This window comes from Felis catus, chromosome C1 (genome assembly GCF_018350175.1).
Source record: "Felis catus isolate Fca126 chromosome C1, F.catus_Fca126_mat1.0, whole genome shotgun sequence".
In the NCBI taxonomy this organism is placed as follows: Eukaryota; Metazoa; Chordata; class Mammalia; order Carnivora; family Felidae; genus Felis; species Felis catus.
In genome coordinates this window covers 154,330,318-154,355,212 of record NC_058375.1, presented here as the reverse complement: position 1 = coordinate 154,355,212, position 24,895 = coordinate 154,330,318, and the positions used below count along the sequence as shown (strand labels likewise).

General features: G+C 35.3%; 1 protein-coding gene across 3 annotated transcripts in view; it reads right to left on the bottom strand.

Annotated features, from left to right (window-relative positions):
• The window catches only part of SCN2A (sodium voltage-gated channel alpha subunit 2), a 142,037-nt gene extending 120,913 nt beyond the window's left edge, over nt 1–21,124 (bottom strand). For all 3 annotated transcript variants that reach the window (XM_023259411.2, XM_023259408.2, XM_023259412.2), the window contains exon 1: nt 20,894–21,124. Coding sequence is in view for 1 of the 3 variants with exons in the window: in XM_023259412.2 (XP_023115180.1) it covers nt 20,894–20,919 (26 nt within the window). In the remaining 2 variants the exon portion in view is untranslated. The remainder of the gene's footprint in view (nt 1–20,893) is intronic.
• Between the last annotated feature and the right edge of the window lie 3,771 nt (nt 21,125–24,895).

The following is a 24,895-nucleotide window of genomic DNA, read 5'->3' as shown; positions in this document are numbered from 1 at the left end:
GTAGTTTTGTATGCATTTGAAGTTAAAGTGTTACCAGCTTAAAATAGACTTTTACAAAGATTATGTTTTAGGTAAGCCTCATGGTAACCAAAAAGCAGAAACTTATGGTAGATTCACAAAAATTAAAGGGAATATTAGCATATCAACACTATGGAAAAGTCACCAATATACAAAGGAAGGCAGCAAGAGATAAATAAAAACATAAGGGAACTACAAAAGAGTCAGAAAACAATTAAGAAGATGGCATTACTCTACATGTAAATGGATTAAATATCCTGATCAAAAGGCATAGAGTGGCTGGATAAAAACAAAAACAGAATCAACAACAACAACAACAAAATGGGGCCCAACTATATGCTGCCAACAGGAGACTCACTTAGCTTTAAGGACACACATAGGCACAAAGTGAAGTGATGGAAAAAGATATCCATTCAAGTAGAAATCAAAAGCAGGGTTAGCATTAAATTTATATCAGGTAAAATAGACTTTAAGACAAAAACAGTAACAAGAGTCAAAATGGTTATTATATAATGATAAAGGGGTCAATTCATTAAGAAGATACAACAATTGTAATCAGAGCACCTGACTATATATTAAGCAAATACTAACAGATCAAAAGGGAGAAATAGGTAATACAATAATAGTAGAAAATTTCAATACTTCACTTCAATGACAGATCATCCAGACAGAAATCAATAAGAAAACAATGGAATTGAGCTATACTTTAGATTTAATGGACCTAATATAGAATATTCTATCAAACAGCAACAGAATACATATTCTTCTTATGTGTGCACAACGCATTTTCTAGGACAGATTATATGTTAGGCCACAAAACAAGTCTCAGCAAATTTAAGAATATTGAAGTCATACCAAGTATCTTTTCCAATCATAATGGTATGACACTAGAAATCAATAACAAGATGAAAGATGGAAATTTTTCAAATATGTGGAAATTAAACAAAAGACTTTTGAACAATGAGTCAAAAAATCTTAAAACAAATTAAGATGGAAAAACAGCACTCCAAAACCTATGGGATGCAGCAAAAGTAGTCCCAAGAAGGGAGTTCATAGTGATAAATAACTATATTTTAAGAAATTTCAAATAAAAATCCAAACTTTAGACCTCAAGGAATTAGATTTTTAAAAAGTACAAACTTGTACAAAAATACAAGTCCAAAGTTAGCAGAAGGAAGGAAATAACAAAGATCAGAGCAGATATAAATGAAATAGAAACCAAAAAGGTAATAGAAAAGACCAAAAAAACTAAGAACTACTTTTGGGAAAAGATAAACAAATTTAGTAAGCCTTTTTCTAGACTAAGAAAAAAAGAGGCAAGACTCAAATAAATAAAATAAAAAATGAAAGAAGAGACATCACAACTGATACTACAGAAATACATGGAATCATAAGAAACTACTACAAATATGCCAACAAAATTGGGTAACCTAGAATAAATTGATAAATTTCTGGAAACATGCAACTACCAAGACTGAATCATGAAGAAATAAAAAATCTGAACAAGCCAGTAACAAGCAAGGAGATCAAATCAGTAATCAAAAATCTCCCAACAAAGAAAAATCCAAGACCAGATGGTTAAAGATGAATTAATGCCAATCTTTCTCAAACTCTTCCAAAAAATTCAAGAGGAGGGAAAACTCCCAAACTCATTTGGCAAGGCTAGCATTATCCTGACACCAAAGCCAGATAATGACACTACAAGAAAAGAAAACTATAGACCGATATCTCTGAAGAATATATAAGCAAAAATTCATAACAAAATATTAGCAAACTTAATTCACTAGCACAATAAAGGATGATATGCCATGATCAGGCATGATTTATCCCTGGGAAGCAAGTTCGGCATTTGCAAATCAATAATGTGATTCAATAATGTGATACACCACACTAATAGAATGAAAAGTGAAAATCATATGATCATCTCAATAGATGCAGAAAAATCATTAAGCAAAATACAGCATTCTTTTATGATTAAAACTCTCCACAAATTGGGTATAGAAGAAACATACATCAACATAATAAAGGGCATATACAACAAACCTACAGCTAACATCATAGTCAATGGTGATAGATTAAAAACATTTTCTCCAATCAGGAACAAGTCAAGGATGCCCATTCTCACATTGTTACTCAATATAGCACTGGAAATCCTAACCAGAGCAATCAGGAAATATACAGAATTTAAAAGACCTCCAAATCAGAAAGGAGAAAGTAAAATTGCCTTTGTTTGCAAATTATATGATCTTATATAGAGGAAATCCTAAAGACAACAAAAAAAATGTTGGAAGTAATCTGCAAATTCATAAAAGTTATAGAGTATGAAATCAACATACACAAATCAGCTGTAATTCTATACTCAAACAATAAACTATATGAAAAAGAAATAAAGAAAGCAATCCATTTACAATAGCATAGAAAACAATAAAATACATAAAGATAGATTTAACGAAGGAGGTAAAAGATCTGTATAGTTAAAGAAAAAACACAAGACTTTGATGAAAGAAAGTGAAGGAGGCATAAACAAATGGAAAGATATCCCGTGTTCATGGGTTGGGTGAATTAATACAGCTAAAATGTCCATATTACCTAAAGCCATCTATAGATTAAATTTTTTAATGTTTATTTTTGAGAGAGAGAGAGTGGGAGTAGGGGATGGGGCAGAGAGAGTGGGAGACACAGAGTCTGAAGCAAGGTCCAGCCTCTAAGCTACCAGCACAGAAACTGACCCAGGGCTCAAACTCATAAACTGCAGGAAAATGACCTGAGCTGAAGTTGGACGCTTAACTGACTGAGCCACCCAGGCACCCCAAGCCATCTACAGATTAAATGAAATCCCTATCAAAACTCCAATGGCATTTTTTTCATAGAAATAGAGTAAATAATTCTAAAATTTATATGGAACCACAGAAAACCCCAAATAGTCAAAGCAATCCTGAGAAAGAAGAACAAAACTAGAGGAATCACATCTCCTGATTTCAAACTCTACTGTAAAGCTATAGAGATCAAAACAGTATGGCAATGGCGTAAAATGAGACACATAGACCACTGGAACAGAATTGAGAGCCTAGAAATTAACCTGCATATATACAGTCAATTAATATTTGACAAGGAAGCCAAGAATACTGAATGGGGGAAAATATTCTCTTCAATAAATGGTCTCGAAAAAACTGGATAATCACACACAGAAGAATCAAATTAGACCCCTCTCTTATACCATACACAAAAATTAACTTGAAATAGATTAAAGACTTAAACATAAGATCTCAAACTGTAAACTGCTAGAAGAAAACAGGGGAGAATCTTCTTAACATTGGTCTCAGCAACATGTTTTTGGCTATGACATCAAAAGCATAAACAAGAAAAGCAAAAAAAATAGTAAGTGGGACTACATCAACTAAAAAGCTTCTGTGCAGCAAAAGAAGCAATCAACAAAATAAAAAGGCAACCTACGGAATGGGAGAAAATATTTTTAAACCATATATTGAATAAGGGGTTAACACCCAAAGTATGGAAAGAACTTCTACAATTCAACAACAACAACAGCAACAAAAACAGCAAGCAATCTGATTTTAAAATGGGCAAAACATGAATAGCAACGTTTCGAAAGAAGACATCCAAATGGACAAGTACACGAAAAGTGCTCAACATCACTAATTATCAAGGGTATACAAGGCAAGACAACAATGAGATGTCATCTCACACCTGTTAAAATGGCTACCATCAAAAAGACAAGCCATAACAAATGCAGGTGAGGATGTGGAAAAAGGAAACCCTTGTGTACTCTTGGTGGGAATATACATTGGTATAGCCACTATGAAAAACAGTATGGGGGTTCCTCAAGTATCTAAAAATAGAACTACCATACAATCCAGCAATTCCACTTACCTCTGGGTGTTTATGCAAAAGACATGGAAAAAGAATCTTGTCAAGGTACTTACATTTCCTTGTTTATTGCAGCATTATAGAAAGATGTGCTATATATATTTTATACACACACACACACACACACACACACACACACACGCACTGGAATATTATTCACTGAAATTATCCAGAGAAAGAAGGAAATCCTGCCATTTGCAACAACATGGATGGCTTAGAGGATTGTGCTAAGTGAAATAGGTTGGACAAAGACAAATACTATATGATATAATTTACATGTGGAATCTAAATGAGCAAACTCTGAGAAATGGAGACTAGAATGGTGGTTACCAGGGCCGGGGTGGGGGGGGTGGTGGGGTGGGAAAATGGGGAGGTTTTGGCCAAAGGGTATAAACTTTCATTTAGAAGATGCATGAGTTCTGGGGATGATTTATGTACAACATTGTGATTTTAGTTAACAATAAAGTATTATATGGTTGGACGTTGTTAAGAGAATAGATTTTAAATGTTCTTACCACAAAAAAAGTAATGGTAATTATGCGACATGATAGAGGCATTAGCTAACACTACAGTAGTAATCATTTTGCAACATATAGCAAATCAACATACTATATATCTCAGGGCTCCTAGGTGGTTCAGTTGGTTAAGCCTCCGACTTCAGCACAGGTCATGGTCTCACAGTTCAGGAGTCCGAGTCCCATGTTGGGCTCTGTGCTAACAAGCACAGAGCCTGCTTGGGATTCTTCTCTCTCCCTTTCTCTCTGCCCTCCCCCCACTCTCAAAATAAACAAGAATAAAACTTAAAAAAAATTTAAAGGAATAATTTAAAAAACATCCCATATATTTTAAACTTATACAGTATTATATGTCAGTTATATCTCAATAAAGCTGGATAAAAATCCTGGTGGTTTATGTAAATTTGGTAAATAATATTATAGCACCTATGGATTTAAAAGCACAAAATAGAAGGTCAATTTTCCCAATTTAACTGCAAAATAGACAGCACCTAATTACATACTACTACAAAGCTAAAGATTTGCTTCCAATTGTAAATAAAAACAAAACATTCCCCCCATATTTGACATTGTAAATATTCTTTCCAGTCATCTCTAAATAAGGAAGTAGATTTAGTATCTATGATATAATCCCTAGAAAGTAGATAGCGAGGATATTGCAATGGTTGATATAGAAAGGAGTCTCAATGAAAGACCAGCTTTATTACATTTGTAAAAATGAGACCTATATTCTTCTCAGGATTAATGTAAGAATTAAAGGAATCTATATAGAGAAAGCTTAGGACACATATCACATGCTGGATCAATATTAAATTTTGTGTATTTTCATTCTATGATTAAGTTAGAAAACATATAAACTACCAAACCTGGAACAGGAAGAAATAGAAAACTTGAACAGATCAAAAACAAAGAAACTGAATCAGTAATAAAAAACAAAACAAAACAAAAAATAGCAAAGAAGGGAAAACATCCAAATTCATTCTATGAGGCCAGTATCACTCTGAAAACCAGATAAAGACTCCATTAAAAAAAAGAACTACAGGTAAACCAGTATTTAAAAAAAAAAAAAAAAAACTTATGTTCCAGCACTGGGTTAGGTGCTTGAGGGACAGACAGGAAGATTAAGTTTCTGACTTTGAGGAGCTCCCACTCCAGAACAATGACAAATAAGCAAATAAGGTCCCATGAGAAACACACTAAATTTTATATAAGTCAGAAATAGGATAGTAGCCAGTATTAATGATATGTGTATCTTTCTGGAAGGCCACATTTTATTATATTAATACACATTTCACTGTTATTGGCAGAAATACTGAGTGAGAAATCAGTCAGACTGTTCTAAGCATTTGTAAATGTAAATTAGCTCAATAAAAGTGAAAAGAGAAAACATGTACTTCTTAGCACGTTACTACAATTCATCCATTTATTAAACAAATATTATTTTAGTCCTCTATGTCAGAAGACATTCTAAGCTCTTGTGAGACATCAGTACACCAAAGAGATAATCATCTCTGCCCATTTGAAGGTTACATTACTGACACAGGAGATAGATATTATACAGTAGTATACGGGATATGAGAGAAAGAGAATAGTCAAAAGTAACCATAGGAGTTTTTAACCTGAGGAATAGGAAGAATGGAGTTACCTCTGTAACAGTAAGATGAGGAAGGCTGGGGGTGGAGCAGGTTGACTAAGGAGAGAAAAGTTCAGAAATTTAGTTTAGGGCATGTTAAATTTGAAGTGTCTATTAAATATCCAAATCAATAGGCCAAATACGCAGTTGGACACATAAATCTTTAGTGCAGCAAACAACTGGAGCTAAACATATTTGGAAGTCATAATTATCTGTATGAGATTTAAAGCCTTGAGAATCAATGCGATCACAAGAAAATAATGAGGATACAGAAGAAAAGAGAATCAGGGACTAAACCAGGGGCACTCCCAATTAGTGACTGGAAAAGCAGAGTAAAGAATAAAATGACTGTGAGGAAATGAACAGTGAAACAGGAAGAAACAAGGTCATAGGCTGTCCTGGTATCCAAGGGAAATAAGTGTATCAAGGGAATTCAGTAATGCACCGTGTCTGACACTGCTGGATGATCGAGTAAGATAGAGAATCCACCACTGAATTTAATAGTGTGGTGGTCACTGGATTCCTATCGAGAATTGTTTTGTTTTGGTAAACTGGTAGAAATGAAAACCTGGGGCGCCTGGGTGGCTCAGTTGGTTAAGCGTCCGACTTCTGCTCAGGTCATGATCTCACGGCTCGTGAGTTCGAGCCCTGCGTTGGGCTCTGTGCTGACAGCTCAGAGCCTGGAGCCTGTTTCAGATTCTGTGTCTCCCTCTCTCTCTCTGACCCTCCCCCGTTCATCCTCTGTCTCTCTCTGTCTCAAAAGTAAATAAACGTTAAAAAAAAAAAAAAGAAAAGAAAACCTGACTAAAGCGGATTTAAAAGGGAATGAGGGAGAAAAAGGGAGAGAGAGAGAATATAGTGAACACTTGTAAGTATTTTTGCGAAGAGGAGGAAAGAAATCAAGAAGTAGATGAAGGAATAAAGATCATTTTAATATGGGTGCAATAATAAAATGCTTACAAGATACATTGAAGAGCTGAAATTACTGAAGTAGAAGAGAAAAAAAAATGTTGAAGTGACGCCCTTATATAGGTAAGAAGAAATAGAGAAATAAGGTCTGGTGCACAGACAAAGGGATTATTTTAGGTAGAAGCAGGGATAGTTGATTTAAGGTAACAGGTGGGAAGTCAGATTATGTGGGTGTAGAACTCGGTAGAGAGGTACATGTAGTGATAAAAGTCTGAAGGGAAAAGTCTCTTCTGATTGTGTCAATTTTCTTAGAGGTGTAGGAAACAAAGTTGTCAACTGAGAATGAAGACGAGGTAGGAGGTAATGGTGATCTGAAGAGGAAAGAGAAGTGTGGAATCCAAGTCCAGGAAACTGGGTCAGTGGGAGGTCTGGGGAACAGTGGTATGATCGCTGGGCAACATCAAGGGACCATTTGAGGTTAGTGCTTCTGTCCAGCTGCATGGATGCAGGCATGGAGTGGGGAGAGCTGGATAACCAGGATGGAGTTTTTGCCAGACAATTAAAAAGGGGTGAGGGTATCTGGGTGGCTCAGTCAGTTGAGCCTCCAACTCTTTTTTTTTTTAAATCTTTATTTATTTTGAGTGAGTAGGGGAGTAGCCCAGAGAGAGGGAGACACAGAATCAGAAGCAAGCTCCAGGCCCTGAGCTGTCAGCACAGAGCCCGACTCGGGGCTCGAACTCACAAACCATGAGATCATGACCTGAGCCCAAGTCGGACGCTTAACCGACGGAGCCACCTAGGTGCCTCAGAGCCTTTGACTCTTGATATCACTCGAGGTTTGTGAGTTTGACTCCCACATGGGACTCCGTGCTAACAGTGCAGAGCCCATTTGGGATTTTCTCTCTCCCTTTCTCTCTGCCCCTCTCCCACTTGTGTGCACATGTGCAATAAATAAATAAACTTAAAAGCAGGGGGTAGTTTAAGTGTGTATGTGTATGTAAGGAGTGATTATTATGAATGGCCATGGAATTTAATATATTCAATAAAAGTAAAGACGACATTAAGTAAGTGAGGGACAGTGAAAGTGTAAGATCAAAGCACTGGTGTCTTGATTGAGTTAAAGGATTCTTTAAATTGGGGTTCAAGATGAAATGAACTGGAAAGATAGGTGGTGCAGAATGCGGGAAGTAGAGATCACGGTCAGGTCACAGTTATTGGCAAAAAAAGATGTTTAAGGTACAACATGGGGGTGCGTGTCTCAGGAAGGGTAAAGAATACAACCATTGGAGGAAAGTAATTTAAGAAACCTAGAGAACTAAGTTGGTAATTTAGGTTTGTGTATAGAAAGGCCATCTATACACAAACTGGAATTACCAAGGTTTTAGGTAGGGGGGAGTCAGGCTGGAGATAGTGCCAGTGAATTTAAAGCCAATTCCTAGTTTTGAAGAATTACATATTTGCGCAAATTCCTAAGAAGATGCATATCCAAATGCACAAACATTCTACATCAATATTTTGTCGTGGTTTTAAGTTTGAATAGTTTTGTGATGCTAAAAAGAAAGAGAAAGAAAGAATAAAGTACACACAAAATAAAACCCCTGCAGAAAAATCTCATTTAATATTATTATAATATAATCTGATTAATTAATGTAATATAATTATATAATATAATTATGTAATATAATCTCATAAAATATTATTAAACTATATCCAAGCAGCATGGATCGACAATAAAAAAATACTGTGATACAAATTATAATATTTACTCATAAAAGGAAAGATATTATCATGTGCCAAATAGTGGATAACATTTTATTTGTATTTTTAATCTGCAAAAGAAATGCATGATTACTATTAAATGTGGAAAATTAATAAAGGAAAATAAAATAAAATAAAAATAAATATCCTACATACCAGTCTCCCCATACACCAGAGCTCCAGAATAACCACTGTTAAAGACTCTTTGTATATTCATACAAAATGTTTCTAAACATATGTAAATATATATCAATATATGTAATTATAACAGGTTTATTTTTCTTTTTTTCCCCACAGATAACACCATGCACAATGTTATGAAACCTGCTTTTTTCAATTCACAATATTTTTTGATCATTTTCCACATCGGTATATAAAACCTAAAATTATTTTTAATATCTAGATAATATTTGTTATATATTTGTATCACAATTGATCAAACCTGCCCCCATTAATGGATAGGTAGGTGATTCCCAGGTTTTTGCAATTAACAAACAATGCTGTAATGAATGCCATGTGTGAGTATACCTATAAAACCAGTTCCTAGAAGTGAAAATGTTGGATCAAAAGATAAGTATCTTTTAAGTGCTGATAGATACTATCAAGTTGATAAGTATTTTTCCATTTACTTTCTCCAAAATTTATAATGGGTTTACCTTCTGTAAAAGAAAGTTGATTACAACTATTATAATGTTGATGGTAGAAATTTGGACTATTGACTAATCATTTGGACTACAGTCAAGAGTCAAACTGTCAAGCAGGATGTTTGACCTGCTACACAAATTCACATGTAGGTGAAAAATAATAAATAAAGAGGCTCATGGCAACACTGTTTTAATAGTAAAAAAACTATCCATCATTATAGAATTATAATTTATGATATGTTCCTATAATGGAAAGTTATACATCAGTAGAAGTTACTGAACCTGGGGGCACCTGGGTGACTCAGTCAGTTGAGCATCCGACTTCAGCTCAGGTCATGATCTCATGGTCTGTGAGTTCGAGCCCTATGTGGGGCACTGTGCTGACAGCTCAGAGCCTGGAGCCTGCTTTGGATTCTGTGTCTTTCTCTCTCTCTGCCCCTTCCCGACTCATACTCTGTCTCTCTCTGTCTTTCAAAAATGAATAAATGTTAAAAATTTTTTTTAAAAAGAAGTTACTGAATCTTACGTCCCCATATCATAATCTCAATTCTCAAAAACAACATGTTGAGGGTAAAAAGCAAAATGTGAAGAGATACTTTCAGTATAATACCACTTATATAAAGATTTTAAAACATGTAAAACAGTGCTTCATATTATATATGTGTGCAAGTTGTGTGGGCCATAATTTTAAAATACAAATATAAAGATCGTGCATGAAGTTCAAAACAGCTGTTACCTGAGAAGGGAGTAATAGGAATGGGATCAATATTGAGTATAAAGGAGTCTTCCATTGTACCATATCTTATCTCTTCTGAGAATCTGAACTAATATGAAAAAAGAAGTCAAGATGAAATTTTAAAAAGGAACAAATTCATAACATCACATAAGAAATATATCTCCAGAATTATGACCAGTCCCGTTTTGTTGCCTTGACTGCTTTAGGTAGTCTTTGGTCAACCATGAAACCAGATGAGTAGTTTTAAGTAATTTGTTCCAGAACCATCCGATTTGGTTCAGGTGTGCCCCTTCTATTTCTGGCCCTTCTGTTGCTGTTCTTAAATTGCTCTTTCTTGTCTAGCGTGCTTAACTGTTTATACATCCTTGCCTCATACTATTGGCTTCCTTTACTGGATCCCAAGTAACATTTCCTACTTTATGCCTTTTTTTTTTTTTACTAATAAATATCTAATGACTAAGAATAATGTCTAGGTTTGAAGACAGAAAGTCTCATGGTTTATGTTTCTTCTATCCAAGGAAACATGTCTTTTATCAGTACTGGAATTTTCTCTATTTAATCTTTACAAATATCAAATCTCCCCCATTAACTCAGTTATCTCTAGAACATCTATCTGTTAGGTTGCTGAACATTTTAATTCTACTTATCATATATGTTTTTTAATGTTTATTTATTTTGAGAGAGAGAGAGAGACAGAGTGTGAGCAGGGGAGGGACAGAGAGAGGAAAACACAGAATCTGAAGCAGGCTCCAGGCTCTGAGCTGTCAGCACAGAGCCCGATATGGGGTTTGAACCCACAAACAGTGAGATCATGACCTGAGCTGAAGTCGGAGGCTTAACTGACTGAGCCACCCAGGCGCCCCTACTTATCATATTTTTTAACGTCAAAAATGACATTTATGTACTTTGGGTAAATCCTCACATCCATCTACAAATCTTTAATTCTTATTTCAGCTGTATCATACTGTTAAATTCATTCCTTCAGTTTTAAATGCTAATTCTTGGGGCACCTGGTTTTTAACATTTTCATTTACAAATTTCTATTTGACTTCTTTTTCTCAATATTGGCCTATTCGTATTGCATAGTGTTTTATTTCTATTCCCTAATAATTTTAATCATTTTGAACATGCTTATTTATTGCTTATTTTCGATTATTTTATTATCCCATATTCCGCAGATGAAATGTATCATTTTGGTTATGCCTGCTGAACGTCCGTCCCTTATGGAGGTTTATTTCTCATATAGTATGTAATTTTTCATTGTGAGTTTATCTTAAGTTTTTTTCTTCCTTTAAGACCTAAGATTTGAAAAAATGATTTTACAATAATTTATAATGATTTAGATTTACACTGACTTAGCAATTTTGCATCTGCTTCTGCCAAGCATTCCAAACTATCATTGGCCTGATACTGATTTTTATGTTACTGTAGACACTGAGGAATTCCTTTCCACAGAATAGCATATGACCAGATTCAGAAGTGATTTGAGGCAGTGCCTGAGTTTTAATTCTTTCTAAAAGACTTTTTTTTTCCTGAAAGACAGGATAGAGGCAAGTTTCTTTGAATTGCTGATTATATTTTTTAATTCTCATTTCAGTGAAAAACACAACTTCTTGAGGCTCTATGCTCTATTCAGTGGTTGTCAATTTCAACTTCTGATGTTACAAGTTAAGACTTCAGCCTTATTTATACTTGCACAGACTTTGAAACTAAACCCTCTGGGAATTTGGACTTTTTTCTAGATATTATGTACCTCCTTCTACTCCTCAGATCCCTGGGTCAGCTTTCATGTTTATTACTCAGGTTTTAGTTATCACTTTATTTTTGATTATTGAAGGCTTCTTTTTATTTTTTTTTTAATTTTTTTTTCCAACTTTTTTATTTATTTTTGGGACAGAGAGAGACAGAGCATGAACGGGGGAGGGGCAGAGAGAGAGGGAGACACAGAATCGGAAACAGGCTCCAGGCTCCGAGCCATCAGCCCAGAGCCTGACGCGGGGCTCGAACTCACGGACCGCGAGATCGTGACCTGGCTGAAGTCGGACGCTTAACCGACTGCGCCACCCAGGCGCCCCGGCTTCTTTTTATTTATTTGGAACTTAACTATGCATTTTAAAGCATTTTTATTGTGTTTTATCTAGAGTTTCTAGATGTTGGCAAATGAATTCTATGTTCAATCCACCAAGTTGTCAGAATTGAACATTCTCATAGGTTTTGTGCAAATTATTACTTTTATCTTAGTAGCTCTCATTTCACCTTGAAATTCCTGGGGATATAGACCGTTCTGATTCTGAGGATATAGGATTTATGCTGGAACCCATCCATACAGATCTTTTTCCTGAAAAACTGTGAATAAGCTATATCGAGTGCAAAAGAATTTCCTGTACTACGTTTCTTTCAGCTGAGTCTAGGTTGGTAATAACAGGATGTATTTACTAACACAGTTGTTTCTGCAAACAACCGACTTCCTTAGAAAGTCAGGCTCAAAATTCATAAAATTATGTCATTCCTGGTGATATAGCTAAGGATTCAATAAGAGTCATTAGAGATTTCAGTTGGTAGATTTTAGCAAGGCCAGTAACTGAGCAGCTCACTGAATATTCTTTGTCTACATTGATGGGCCATTTTACATTTTAACTTTCTGACACCTAAGCACCTAAATCATGGACCATTAATTTATGTAGAGTGATCAAATAGAAAACATGGTATAGTCCTTTTTTGACTTTCCTCTTTTCCAACTGTTAGAAACGTGATGACCATATACCACACTTTTCCTGAGATAGTCCTGAAATATGTTGTTCTTGAGAAATTAACAGACTACATCCTAAAGTTAAGATGATATGCTATGGTCACTCTGTCTAAATAAGTAGGCTCTCCAGACTTCTGGGACTGTTTATGCAGAAAATAGCAAAAGTAAGGCTGGGTACTTCTCTGGCATTATTCTAGTTGCCTGACAATTTCTGGGCCACCATTGTTGCTCAATCCAGCTGAGACACACAAAGAAGAAAGCATCATAGCTCCTAATTCTGGGTTGATAGAGATACTATCCAGTTGCCTCTGGCTGGATTACTTCATGCCTTACATATTTCACCTTTTGATATCAGTTATTCAGAGAAGGGAGAGAGTGTCAGTCTTCTCTTAACATAATCTTGTCATAAACCTTTTATTTTTCATGATATTTCAACCAATCCACTATTCTTTATACAAAGCCTAATAGGAACTTTCTTGTTGCATTGTCATTGTCCCATACATTACCAACCAACACAAGCTGTAACAGGGCACAATTATGCAGTCACATAATTGCATGCTTATTTGCTAATACCATCAAGACATGTTCATGAGGAAGGCATATTATAATATCAACCAATCCTAGATGCTAATATAAGATTTAATCGTTCCAAACTTTAATAATAATTCTAACAATTCAAAATACTCCTTGAGGATGACTGCTTCCTAAGATCATTTTATTCCAGTGAAAAATGATATTTTAGCAAGCAGAAACAAAGTTAACTAAAATTATGATATTCTTACACTCAAAAATCTCTTAGCACATTTTGATAAATGAAATATATTTAAATATCTTGGATTCTTAAACTATTTCTCCAGAATTTTAACAAATAACCAAAGCTCCTTACATGATAGAAAAGTGTTGTTATTATTAAAAAAATTTTTTTAATGTTTATTTATTATTGAAAGAGAGAGACACATGGTGTGAGCAGGGGAGGGGCAGAGAGAGAGGGAGACAGAGAATCTGTGCTGAGCTGTAGGCACAGAGCCAGATGTAGGGCTCGAACCCATGAACCATGAGATCATAACCTGAGCCAAATTTGGACACTCAACCAACTGAGCCACCCAGGTGCCCCCAAAAGTTTTTTTTATTATTAGTATAGTTTTATTTTCCTCCAAATAAATGTATTGACTTAAAAGTTTAATGGAATATTACCAGGAAAAATCTACCCTTTTGATTTGCAAAATCTACCTCCACTTCAGCTTCCCTCTACCTCTAATTTCTCTATACCCAAATGCAATAAGAATGAATATTATAGGGACACAAGTGAGTAGCATTTGAGATGCAGTATGATTTCATATGATGTTCTTGATGCTGGTTATCTCTTCCTACATGGAAATAGTATTTCAATAGGCCCTACTATATTGCTAATGGTATTCATCATTATCATCACAATGTATATAAAATTTGAATGATTCTTAAAATCATTGTAATATGAAATTACATTTTGATCATTAAAGATCTTATTTGACTTCACTGGCATTATGACTTCTTTTCTGAGTCCTAGAAAGATCTTTCACCAACATAAGCAAACCATTTTTTTCATAAATCTTACTTTTATTACAGTTAAATAAATAGACAATCATACTAAACTTGTATTCTACAGGTAAGAGACCTGTGAAGTAACTGCAAAATCCAAATCCATAGCATTTTAAAAGGTAAAGCCTATGTTAAATTTTTTTGAATTTTTTCCCAAATTGGTTTCTGTTTGATATAAACTTGTTTATAACTATCATCAGTGTTTAAAGAACACCGAATAAGATGCATTAAAAATTTACAAAGCCAATTGTAGCAACGTGGATGGAACTGGAGAGTGTTATGCTAAGTGAAATAAGCCATACAGAGAACACAGATACCATATGTTTTCACTCATATGTGGATCCTGAGAAACTTAACAGAAACCCATGGGGGAGGGGAAGGAAAAAAAAAAAAAAGAGGTTAGAGTGGGAGAGAGCCAAAGCATAAGAGACTGTTAAAAACTGAGAACAAAGTGAGGGTTGATGGCGGGTGGGAGGGAGGAGGGGGTGGGTGATGGGTATTGAGGAGGGCACCTTTTGGGATGAGTCTTGGGTGTTGTGTGGAAACCAATTTGACAATAAATTTCATATATTGAAAAAAAAATTTACAAAGCCAAAAGTGATAAATTCAGGGAATATAATGGGGGGATTTTTTTCCCCCAATGGCAGGATCCAAAAGTGGTTTGGAGTTGATATTGAAAGCATTTGTGACCTTTGTCAGAAAAGTTTTTGAATGGAAATTTTAGAAGACTTTGATGTATACGTTCTAGGATATTTGTTTAGAGCAGAAATCTGAAAAAATGTTATTCCAAGACCTGCTTTGTATTTTGTATGACCTATTATAAAATTATAATACTATAAAATAAACAATCTTCAAACGAAATTAACAACAAAATCAAATATAGAATTGAATCCCTGTGAAAGTCTGAGCTGAGAAGTGACAACTTAGGTTTGCTGTATGATTAGCATTGCCCATGACCCTCCTATGGGTGCACAGCAGCTGTTAATGGAATTACACTTGAGTTAAGGTTTCTATTTCAAATTATCAGCTATCCCATCCATCCCCCCAAAAGTTTCTGCTCTGCTAGTGAAGAAAAGATGAAGAAAAATAAACATCAAATGTTCTGAAATGGACAAAGACTAAGGCTTCCATAGCTGTCAGTAATAACCTTAATTTCTTAATAACAATAGAATAAAAATGAACACAGATAAAAGCTAAATTCTATCGTAATATTTTAATGCCTGGGAATTGAAGCTAAATAAAGATGAAATCATTTATTAAGCTTAGAAACTGAATGAGGTAGTTGTCAGGATGTCTAGAAGTGACCTCCACAAAAACAAGTTTGGGAAGAAGAGGGTGGGGCGAGTCTGCCTTTACAGTGTTGCCCAAGGTCAGCCCTGAGGGAAGAGAAGTCTTCCAAGTCTGTATTTCCACCTAAACATCTACTTCTGCCCTTTTCACTGACCTGCCAGGCTTGCCACACAGTGGGATAAAATCAAGTCTAGAAACAAAAAGGTGATCTTTCTGTCCCACCCATTCTAAATTAAACTTCTGCATTCATCTAGACTGAGAAAGCAGCTATTTCAAAGGCTTCTTTCTGTGTGAAGGATGGGATTTTTCATCATACTTGTGCCTTTTTCCAGGCTTCACATTGCCATCCCCTGGCATGTCAGTGCAAGGGAATGCCTAGAGGAGATCTACAGAAGGTGCAGCTGTCAGTAGAAAGGGAAAAAGAACTTCTGGAAGGAAGATTCATAAAGGAGGTTAGTTCGCCTAAGGGAAGAAACTTTGTAATTACTTTCTTTTCTTTCTCTTCATACATATCCTTGTAAAATTACAAAATGAAACAGGGAGGCAAAGGCATGAGGTTGAATCATTAATTCAGATGCTAGCAAATTAGCCTATCTATGATCATCAAATTAGAGAAAAGATGTGAGGAAGGAGTCAGAGGCCAGAGCGATTTGGCCAAAAGCTGAGGAACGTGGGTTACTTCTACAAGCTGGAAAAAGCATGGATGAGTATAGCATGGGAAATAGAATCAATAATATTGTAATAACATTGTTTGGTGACAGATGGTAACTATACTTATCGTGATGAGCACTGAGTAATGTATAGAATTGTTAAATCCATATGTTGCACACCAGAAACTAATATAACACCGTATGTTAATTATACCTAAAAAAAATAATCCAATTAGATATGTATAATAGATATGTGTTGGTCTAATTCCACGAAAGTTTAAAATAGAACCTGTTTTTAAACAGGTCATTCTGTGAGAAATAGGTAAATGAAGTATGTATAACAAGTCTAATGGGAAACAGAGTTAGTTTCCAATTCGGGGATTAATGAAACTAAAAACTGCTCTATTGGAAAGTGTTTTGCTACTGAGAATTAATTATTTCTTCCAGAAAGTCCACATACCTCTCAAATAGCCTTTTTTTTTTTGAAGAACCAACTGATTTAAATAGAAGAGATATTTATCTTACAGGCAAGGTTTTAATTTCCAAGTACGGGGCGCCTAAAGCGAGTTACATCAGCTTTCCTTTTTATCACCTTCTATCCCTTCTTCCTATCTCAAAGAAAAAACATTCTGGAACCTTCCCTTTTTCGTTGCCTGTAGGACTTCACTTTATTTTTTGTTTCTTCTTTCCTCAATTTCTCTCTACTGATTTCATATCCTTATTTTATGAAGGAGCTGAGGTTTTTCTAATCCTGACTAAAATCAAATTTCACTCAACAGTACCTTCCCGCTCAAGATAGAAAATGTTATCTCTCTTTCTGTTCACTGGTAGATGTCTTAAAATTTAAAATTACTCTTCAGCTTTCTCATTTCCCATTTTGTCCTAAGTCCAAGCCCCTGTCTCTGCAAATCTACTAAACCTCTTCTCGTTAAAACCCATCCACCACCTAATAATAATAATGGAGTCCATCAACTCCAAACCTATTCTCTTGTTAATCAACCACTTTATGGGTTTGCTAATGTTTCTGATTCTTATTTTAGTAGTCAGTTTACTTGCTTTCTTTCCTAGGAAATTCTTATTCCTTCAATCTCTCCCATTACTTTCCCACAATTAATATTCTTTCTGGACTCTTCACTCCACCTAATCTTTTTTTTTCTTTTAATATTTATTTATTTTTGAGACAGAGTGTGTGAGCAGGGGTGGGAGGCAGAGAGAGAGGGGGACAGAGGATCCCAAGTGGGTTCCATGCTGAGAGCAGTGAGCCCTATGCAGGTTTTGAACTCAGGAACCATGAAATCATGACCTGAGCTGAAGTCGGAGGCTCAATGGACTGACCCACCCAGGTGTCCCAATTTAATCTTTTTTTTTTTAAGTTTATTTATTTTGAGAGGGAGGGAGGGGCAGAGAGAGAGAAGGAGAGAGAGAATCCCAAGCAGGCGCCATGCTATCAGCACAGAGACTGCCACAGGGCTCGATCCCACAAACTGGGAAGTTATGACCTGAGCTGAAATCAGAGAGTCGGAGGCTCAATTGACTGAGCTGTGCAGGTGCCCCCACTCCACCTAATCTTAGAGTTACACCAAAGTCATCTTTCCTTCACTTTTATTTCTCACTGATGTTCATTTACTGTGATCTAATTCTTGCCACAGCTTCATACACACTCATATATTCAGCTTTCTTTCTAATCTATGGACATAAAATTTTCACACTGTTAACACAATTGTTTTTACCCTCTTACAGAACATCTTTATCTTAGAGTATGTGTTATTATGCCAAATGCATATCATCAAAAGCCAAATTCATTATCTTTACTTTTGTTGTGGGGGTGGGTGGGGGGGCAGGGAGGAGAAAAACAGCACAACATTCTCAGGCTTCATTCAGATTGGCTTATTTACCATTCTCTGTAATTTCTCTGTATAACGTCTTATAGTTCTCTATTGCCTTGTATTTGCCTGCCTCACTCCTTTGTGCCTGGAGTGAACAACCTTCTACATTTATTTGTTTATAACCCACTCATTCTTTTTTTTTTAAGTTTATTTATTTATTTATTTTGAGAGAGAGAGAGTATGCATGTGAGCAGGGTAGAGACAGAGAGAGAGGGAAGGAGAATCCCAACCAGGCTCTGCACTTTCAGGGCGGAGTCCGACTTGGGGTTCTAACTCACGAACCATGAAATCATGACCTGAGCTGAAACCAAGAGTCAGATGCTCTGAACCAACTGAGCCACTCAGGTGCTCCATATAACCCACTCACTCTTAAAGATCTAATTTAACTATTATATCCTCTTAAAATTGTTTTCTCTGGGTTCTAAGCTCCCCATGGACAGAAATGTTGACTCTTAACTTATTTTGAATCTCAGGATGTAACACAGTGCCTGACACAGGATAGGTGCTTATATACCTGCTCTGTTCACCTTCTCGCCTTTTGTCACTCTTATTTTGATGTTGGTAATATTTTGAGTGATAGTACTATTTGTGCATATACATTTCCATGCTAAATTCCATGAAGAACACTCCACACCTTTGTTTATGTCTCAATCTCTACCATGGATAGTTCTTGGTAGATGCATGGTACTCAATAAATATTGTTGTGGAAGTGACACATTTTATTTAATCCCTTTCCTTTCTCAAGATATTGCAAAAGTAGGGCACAGTCTGTGCTTTCAGTAAGTGAAAAAAAAAAAAGGTGGGGGAAGGCCAGAGCATGAGATGATGTTTTTATGAGCATCAATAGACTAATCTATATGTATTGTCCACACTTATTAGGTAGAAGGAATAGAGATGTGAGTTAGTATGTTACCATCCATATCATTTATGGTCAAAGAATAGAATAATGTACCTCATCGAATGGGGAAGGAGAATACTAAGAAACAGAGTCTCCATAGTCGTTGTCTTAGACTAATTTTCCTGGGTGCTTTGTCAAGAGCCCTGAGACAATTGAGTAGTGCATATAATATGCCATTAAATAACATAATGTGTGCTTTGACAAAAGCTCTATTTCATAGAATTAGCAGACACACACACACATATAGTCAATATCAGCACACCTGGTATATGCCATTTGGATAGGTCCACATTAGAGGTAAATTGTTACTGCTATGAAATACATTGAAAACTGTCAATCTGTGTTCTAGCCTTGTCTCTGAATCTAATTTAGCATGTGGCTATGGAAAACTGAATCTCACTGCTGCAGTTATTTTAAAACAATGAAATAAATAAATGTTAAAAATCTGTGGTTCTAAAAATTGCCATGTGTACAGAACTATGTGGAACTTAAATCTCCTTATAGGCCTCACATGTCCAAAGAATGGATCTTTTTCCCTTGGTGGTTCGAACCAGTCTATAAAATCTTTCCCCATAGCTTGCACAACCTCTGACACAGCACAACTACCTCTTTATAGAAAAACGATGAGTAAGATAGAAACATACCAATGCACCCCTACTACCTGCCACCTATACCACCACCATCACACACACACACACACACACACACACACACACACACTAATGTACACACACACTACTCTTCCCAAAGGGAAGAAAATGAGGCACTTCAAAACAATCTCACAAAAATAATTTTTGAATGTTTTAAATTTTCACTTAAAATTGATATAAATGACAATTAGGACTTTTAAATGTGGGATTTCTAAATTGCTCTCTCCCCATTAAATTGATAACAATGAAAAGAGGATTTAGGGAGAAGTCATGAGAAGCAGCAGAGAAAAGCAAGGCTGTTGCATGCAATTTCCAGCTCCTGAGTCATTCCATCTTTTAGCACAGCTAATGCAACATGACCAAAAATATTTAAAATGTGAGCACCTTACACAATATCAACTAGTTTAAATGGCACAGTCCTACCATCACACATCCACCAAAATCTAAGCAATATCCATTTTCTCAGCAATTAATTTGTTTTCAGTTTACTCCTTACATCCATACTAGGAGAGGGAGGGGGTCTGTGCTGTCATTCCAAGTCTGTTAAAGACATTATACAAATATTTCATGGGAGAAATGACTTACATATTTTTTCTAAAAGGGAAAAAGAGAAACCCACATAACTAATCCATACCATCATAGCCGGCAGGAATTGTTTAGAAGGCCTTTGGGCTCAGAATGTTGGTGTGCCTTTGAGGCGTCTATCACAAGGCTCAGCCCTGGGCTTTGGCAAAGCCACTGCCATGTTAATCTGCTTCATTACATCTCTACAATTTGTTCACTGCATTAAGGAGCAGTATTTCCCTTGTGAGAGGAAGACCCATCCTTCACTTTGAAAGCTTTACCTTCAAAAGGTACACAAATGTAGTCACAGATGGGCACTAAAGGCCAGAAAGCCAAAGAAATATTAAAATACAACATGTCAGAGTCAAATCTCCTTTCAATGCAGGAAGATTTAAAGATCCAGGGCAGCTAGAATTAGAGCTTTTCCATCTTTCAGATCTAAATCCAAGCTTACAAAGCACACACTTTGATTATTATTAACACAGATAACAATTCATGGATAGATCAAAGGTAGAATCATGTTGCCTTACCTGAAATAAAGGGAATTGTAAATCATAGCACAGAATCCATATATGTGGTGAATATAATAGTCTCCAATGCAGTTCTTCAGAATTTTGACTGAAGCAGAAAATAAAATCTCACATGTGTTCCATCCTCAAGAAGAAAAAACGAGAAAGGACGACCGCAGCATCCTCTCTGCTTCTGCTTTAGCTTTCTGTTCTGACGCTCACTCGATGGTACCCACTGTCTGTTAGAAAGCAGCATGCTAAATTGAAAAATAAATAAATAAATAAATATAAGCCTGCGTCTTACATGACAGCTCCATCTTCTGGCCAAAACTGGAACCATTTTCATTCAAGATCCTTTGGCAATGCTACATTTAGCAAGCTTGATTAAATGGTGTATATAGCACATAATTCCACTGTATTTCAAATCAACTACCTTAATTAATTGTAAATTAAACATTTAGGAAGCATTAGAGTATACATTTTTAAAATTTGTAATCCTACTTTTGGGGTTTAGTTAAATTTACTTACATTATATTTAAACTAAATGGAAGCTTTTCATAGCATTACAAACTTAATGTTTACCTTAAGACTTACTCAACTCAACCTGAAAAAGTTACATGTATCTCCTATAAAATAATTTTAGATGCCAACTTTATCTTTACTGGTACTTTTTTGTGGAGAAGTTGTTTAAGTTTTTACTACTAGAGAAATTCTTTGTTATGTTGTTACTTTTGTTATTTGGGGGCAATTTTGGAGGATTAAAGTTAATGCAGGTAATGAAATTACTAAAAGGCAAACTAGAAAATCTTTAGACAACCCAAGCTTTTAAAGATATTTCAAAATATACAGATATCAAATTACGTGCTATATGGAATTTGATAATTGTAGTAAGTGTGTAGTTATGTAGTACCAGGATGAGAGAAAAATTAAATTATTACGAGAATGAATTTGGGAAATAATGTCCATTATACTGAGCATATTATGTGTTCAATGTATATTTGTTTAATTTTTCTATCGTCAATTATGAAGATCTGGTTCATTCTTAAATTTCTAAACAAAAATATGGACAGCTTTCTTTCCACTTTTTCACAATACCATTCAAATTTGGGGACAGGTGTATGAACTAAAATTCCCCCTACTCTAGTCTTTTGATATCCCAGAGCGTTGATCATTGGTTGCTGTGTGGTAACGCTATCCGTGGTGCTGAAACCAACACCAGAGCTTAAAGGATTCTAGATCTTAAACTGGCCTGAAATGTTGTCATTGTAATATTTGATATATATTTTATCTAAAAATTTTTAAATATAAATTTTATTTATTTTATTTTAAAATATTGATAAAATATTTGATATAGAATTATTTGACATTTTATCCAGAATAAGTGCTAGTATCCAAGATACAAATATCTAAGAAATATTTTATCCACAGAATATGTAGTATACATGTTGACTGGAAGCCATCATGCTGATAAATCTATTTAATAAAAATATGATTATCAGCCACACATTTTTGTCCTTTTTTAATATTTCATTTTATCCTTGCTGAGGTCATATTATGTAGGTTGAGCCACCATTAGTGCCCCATTGAATAGATGAGAATACCCAAGCCCACTCTTTAATAATTTGTCCAGAGTTAATTAATAAGCGCATCAAAAGAACAAATCTAGTTCTCTAAATTTTACCTGACCACTATACCTACAATATAATTAAGATACATTTGTATTGTTTCTAAAACACATTACTAACATTGCACAAATAAAAAACGTGACTTAGTAGGTCACATTACTTAAATATGTACACTCAACTATTTCACCTCATAAGTTTTCTGCAAAAATATAGGATACCGTTGTAAATTTTCAGAGCACATAAGTCATGATAATTTTTTTCAAATTTTCCAGCAAATCACTCCTAATGGCCAAGAAACTTGAACTAATCAGATTAGAGCTTGAGATGCCACAAACATGAAATATCATTGAACCTTCACTTTATCTTTAAAATCATACAAATTTTATAATAATTTATATAGAATTTAAATATTTTTTCTTAAAATATGAATCATTTGTCCCATTATTTTGAGGGTAAATTTTATGCATTAGGAAGATGTGTCTAACTTATCCTGGGATTTTGTGTACCTCCAGGCATGCCACCACATGCTCCTAGGGATACAATATTCCAGTTTGAGGACCATGAACTTATGTGCCATAAAATCAATTTATCTCAGCAAATAGGTAATTACCTAAAATATTTTTCATTTATTCCTTTATAGCATATACCTTTAGTTTTGACAAATCAGAAACATAGAGTTCAATATTAACGGGTTATACCTGTAAAAATATATTTTTTTGCATCCATTTTTAGCATGCTCTTGTCAAAGTCACTCTGGTAAATTGTAAACATTTTCACAATCCTTTCCTCCTCCCCTATTCATGTTGTTTGCAGTGTGAATACTACTAGGAGATGGAGATTATATTTCTATCTTTTATCTGGGCTGACCTCATGACTTGGCAAAAGAATATAGTGGAAGTGACACTATTCCAGTTTCAAGTCTAGACCTAAAAATTTCTTTCATGCTTCCACTTATTTTCTTGGAACCCTCTCTGACCACCAGGTGAACAAGTCTGGGTTGCCTGATGGAACACATGAAACCACATGGAGCAAATACAGGTTTCTTTGCTGTGAACTTCCAAGAACAGCTAGCCCAAGCTGACATGGCAGCTGATGCAAGTGCATGAACAAATCCAGCTAAGATCAGCTAAGTCTAACCAGGATCAGGAGAACCAAAAACCAAGAAGTACCTAAATGCTCATTTGTAATGGGCCAGACCCAATTTCTTCATGTTTAATCCAATGATCCATTTTTCAACCATAATATTTAAAAGCATTTGAAAGGTTTGCTTACTTCCTCTTTCTTGAAATACTTTCCTCACTTGCCTTTGCTTGGGACCATTCTATAGTCTACTTCTTCTACACATGGTTGCTTTTCCTCAGTGCCCTTTGCTGGTTTTCCCTTCCATTTTCTTACCTTTGAACATTGACGTGCCCCAGAAAACAGTCTTTGACAACTTCCAAATTATTGTTCTAGCCTACTGCACTCTCCTGAACTACAGAATTACAATCAAATGCCATTCAACATATTCACTCTCTATTAACTTAACATGTCTAAAATGAGCTTCTGCATCTCTTGTAATATTCACCATCTTAGGTAATAGCAATTCCATCTCTTAATGGTGTTAATTAAGCCAAAAAGTTAATGTCACCATTGACTCTTCTTTTACTTTTATACTCCACATCTAATTAGTTTGTGAGTACTGCTGGCTCTTCTTTCAAAATATACACATAATCAAACTCACTACTTTACTCTATTTTATCATGGCATAAGCCACCATCATTCTTATTTTGTATTTTTGCTTCTTAACTACTTTTCCTCTACTTTTTCACTTGCTTTTGCTATCATCTATGTTAACATAGAAACTGAAGGCGTGTTATTAAACTGTACATCATATAATGTACTCCTCTTTTCAAAATTATCAAGTGGCTATCCATCTCCCTCAGAATAAAACCAAAGTCTGCACAAGTGCTCACAATGTTCTGAGCAATATGGGCCTCTTTACTTCTCTGATTCATTCTCTAGTTCCTCTTGACTTCACTCAGTCTATTCCAACCACTCTGGTCTCTTTGCTAGTTACTCAAACATGGCAGCAATGCTACTTCCTCAGAAAGTTTCCACATTGGGATCTCTGTGCCTGGAATGCTCTTCTATGGGTTACATCTGGCTCATTTTCTCTGTCATTCCAGTTGTGGCTCAGAATGACCTCCTCACTGAAGCTAGCCCTGACTCTTACCACCACATCCATACCTCTTTTGTTTTTTATTTTTTCTTATATTACTTAGTTGGCATACTATATATTTTATTTGTCTCTGCTAAGAAAAAAACTAAGCTCCATGCAGGCAGAAATATTTGTCTATGTTGTTCATTGCTATAAACCTGGTTCACAAAACAGCACCTGGAACATCAAAGCTACCCA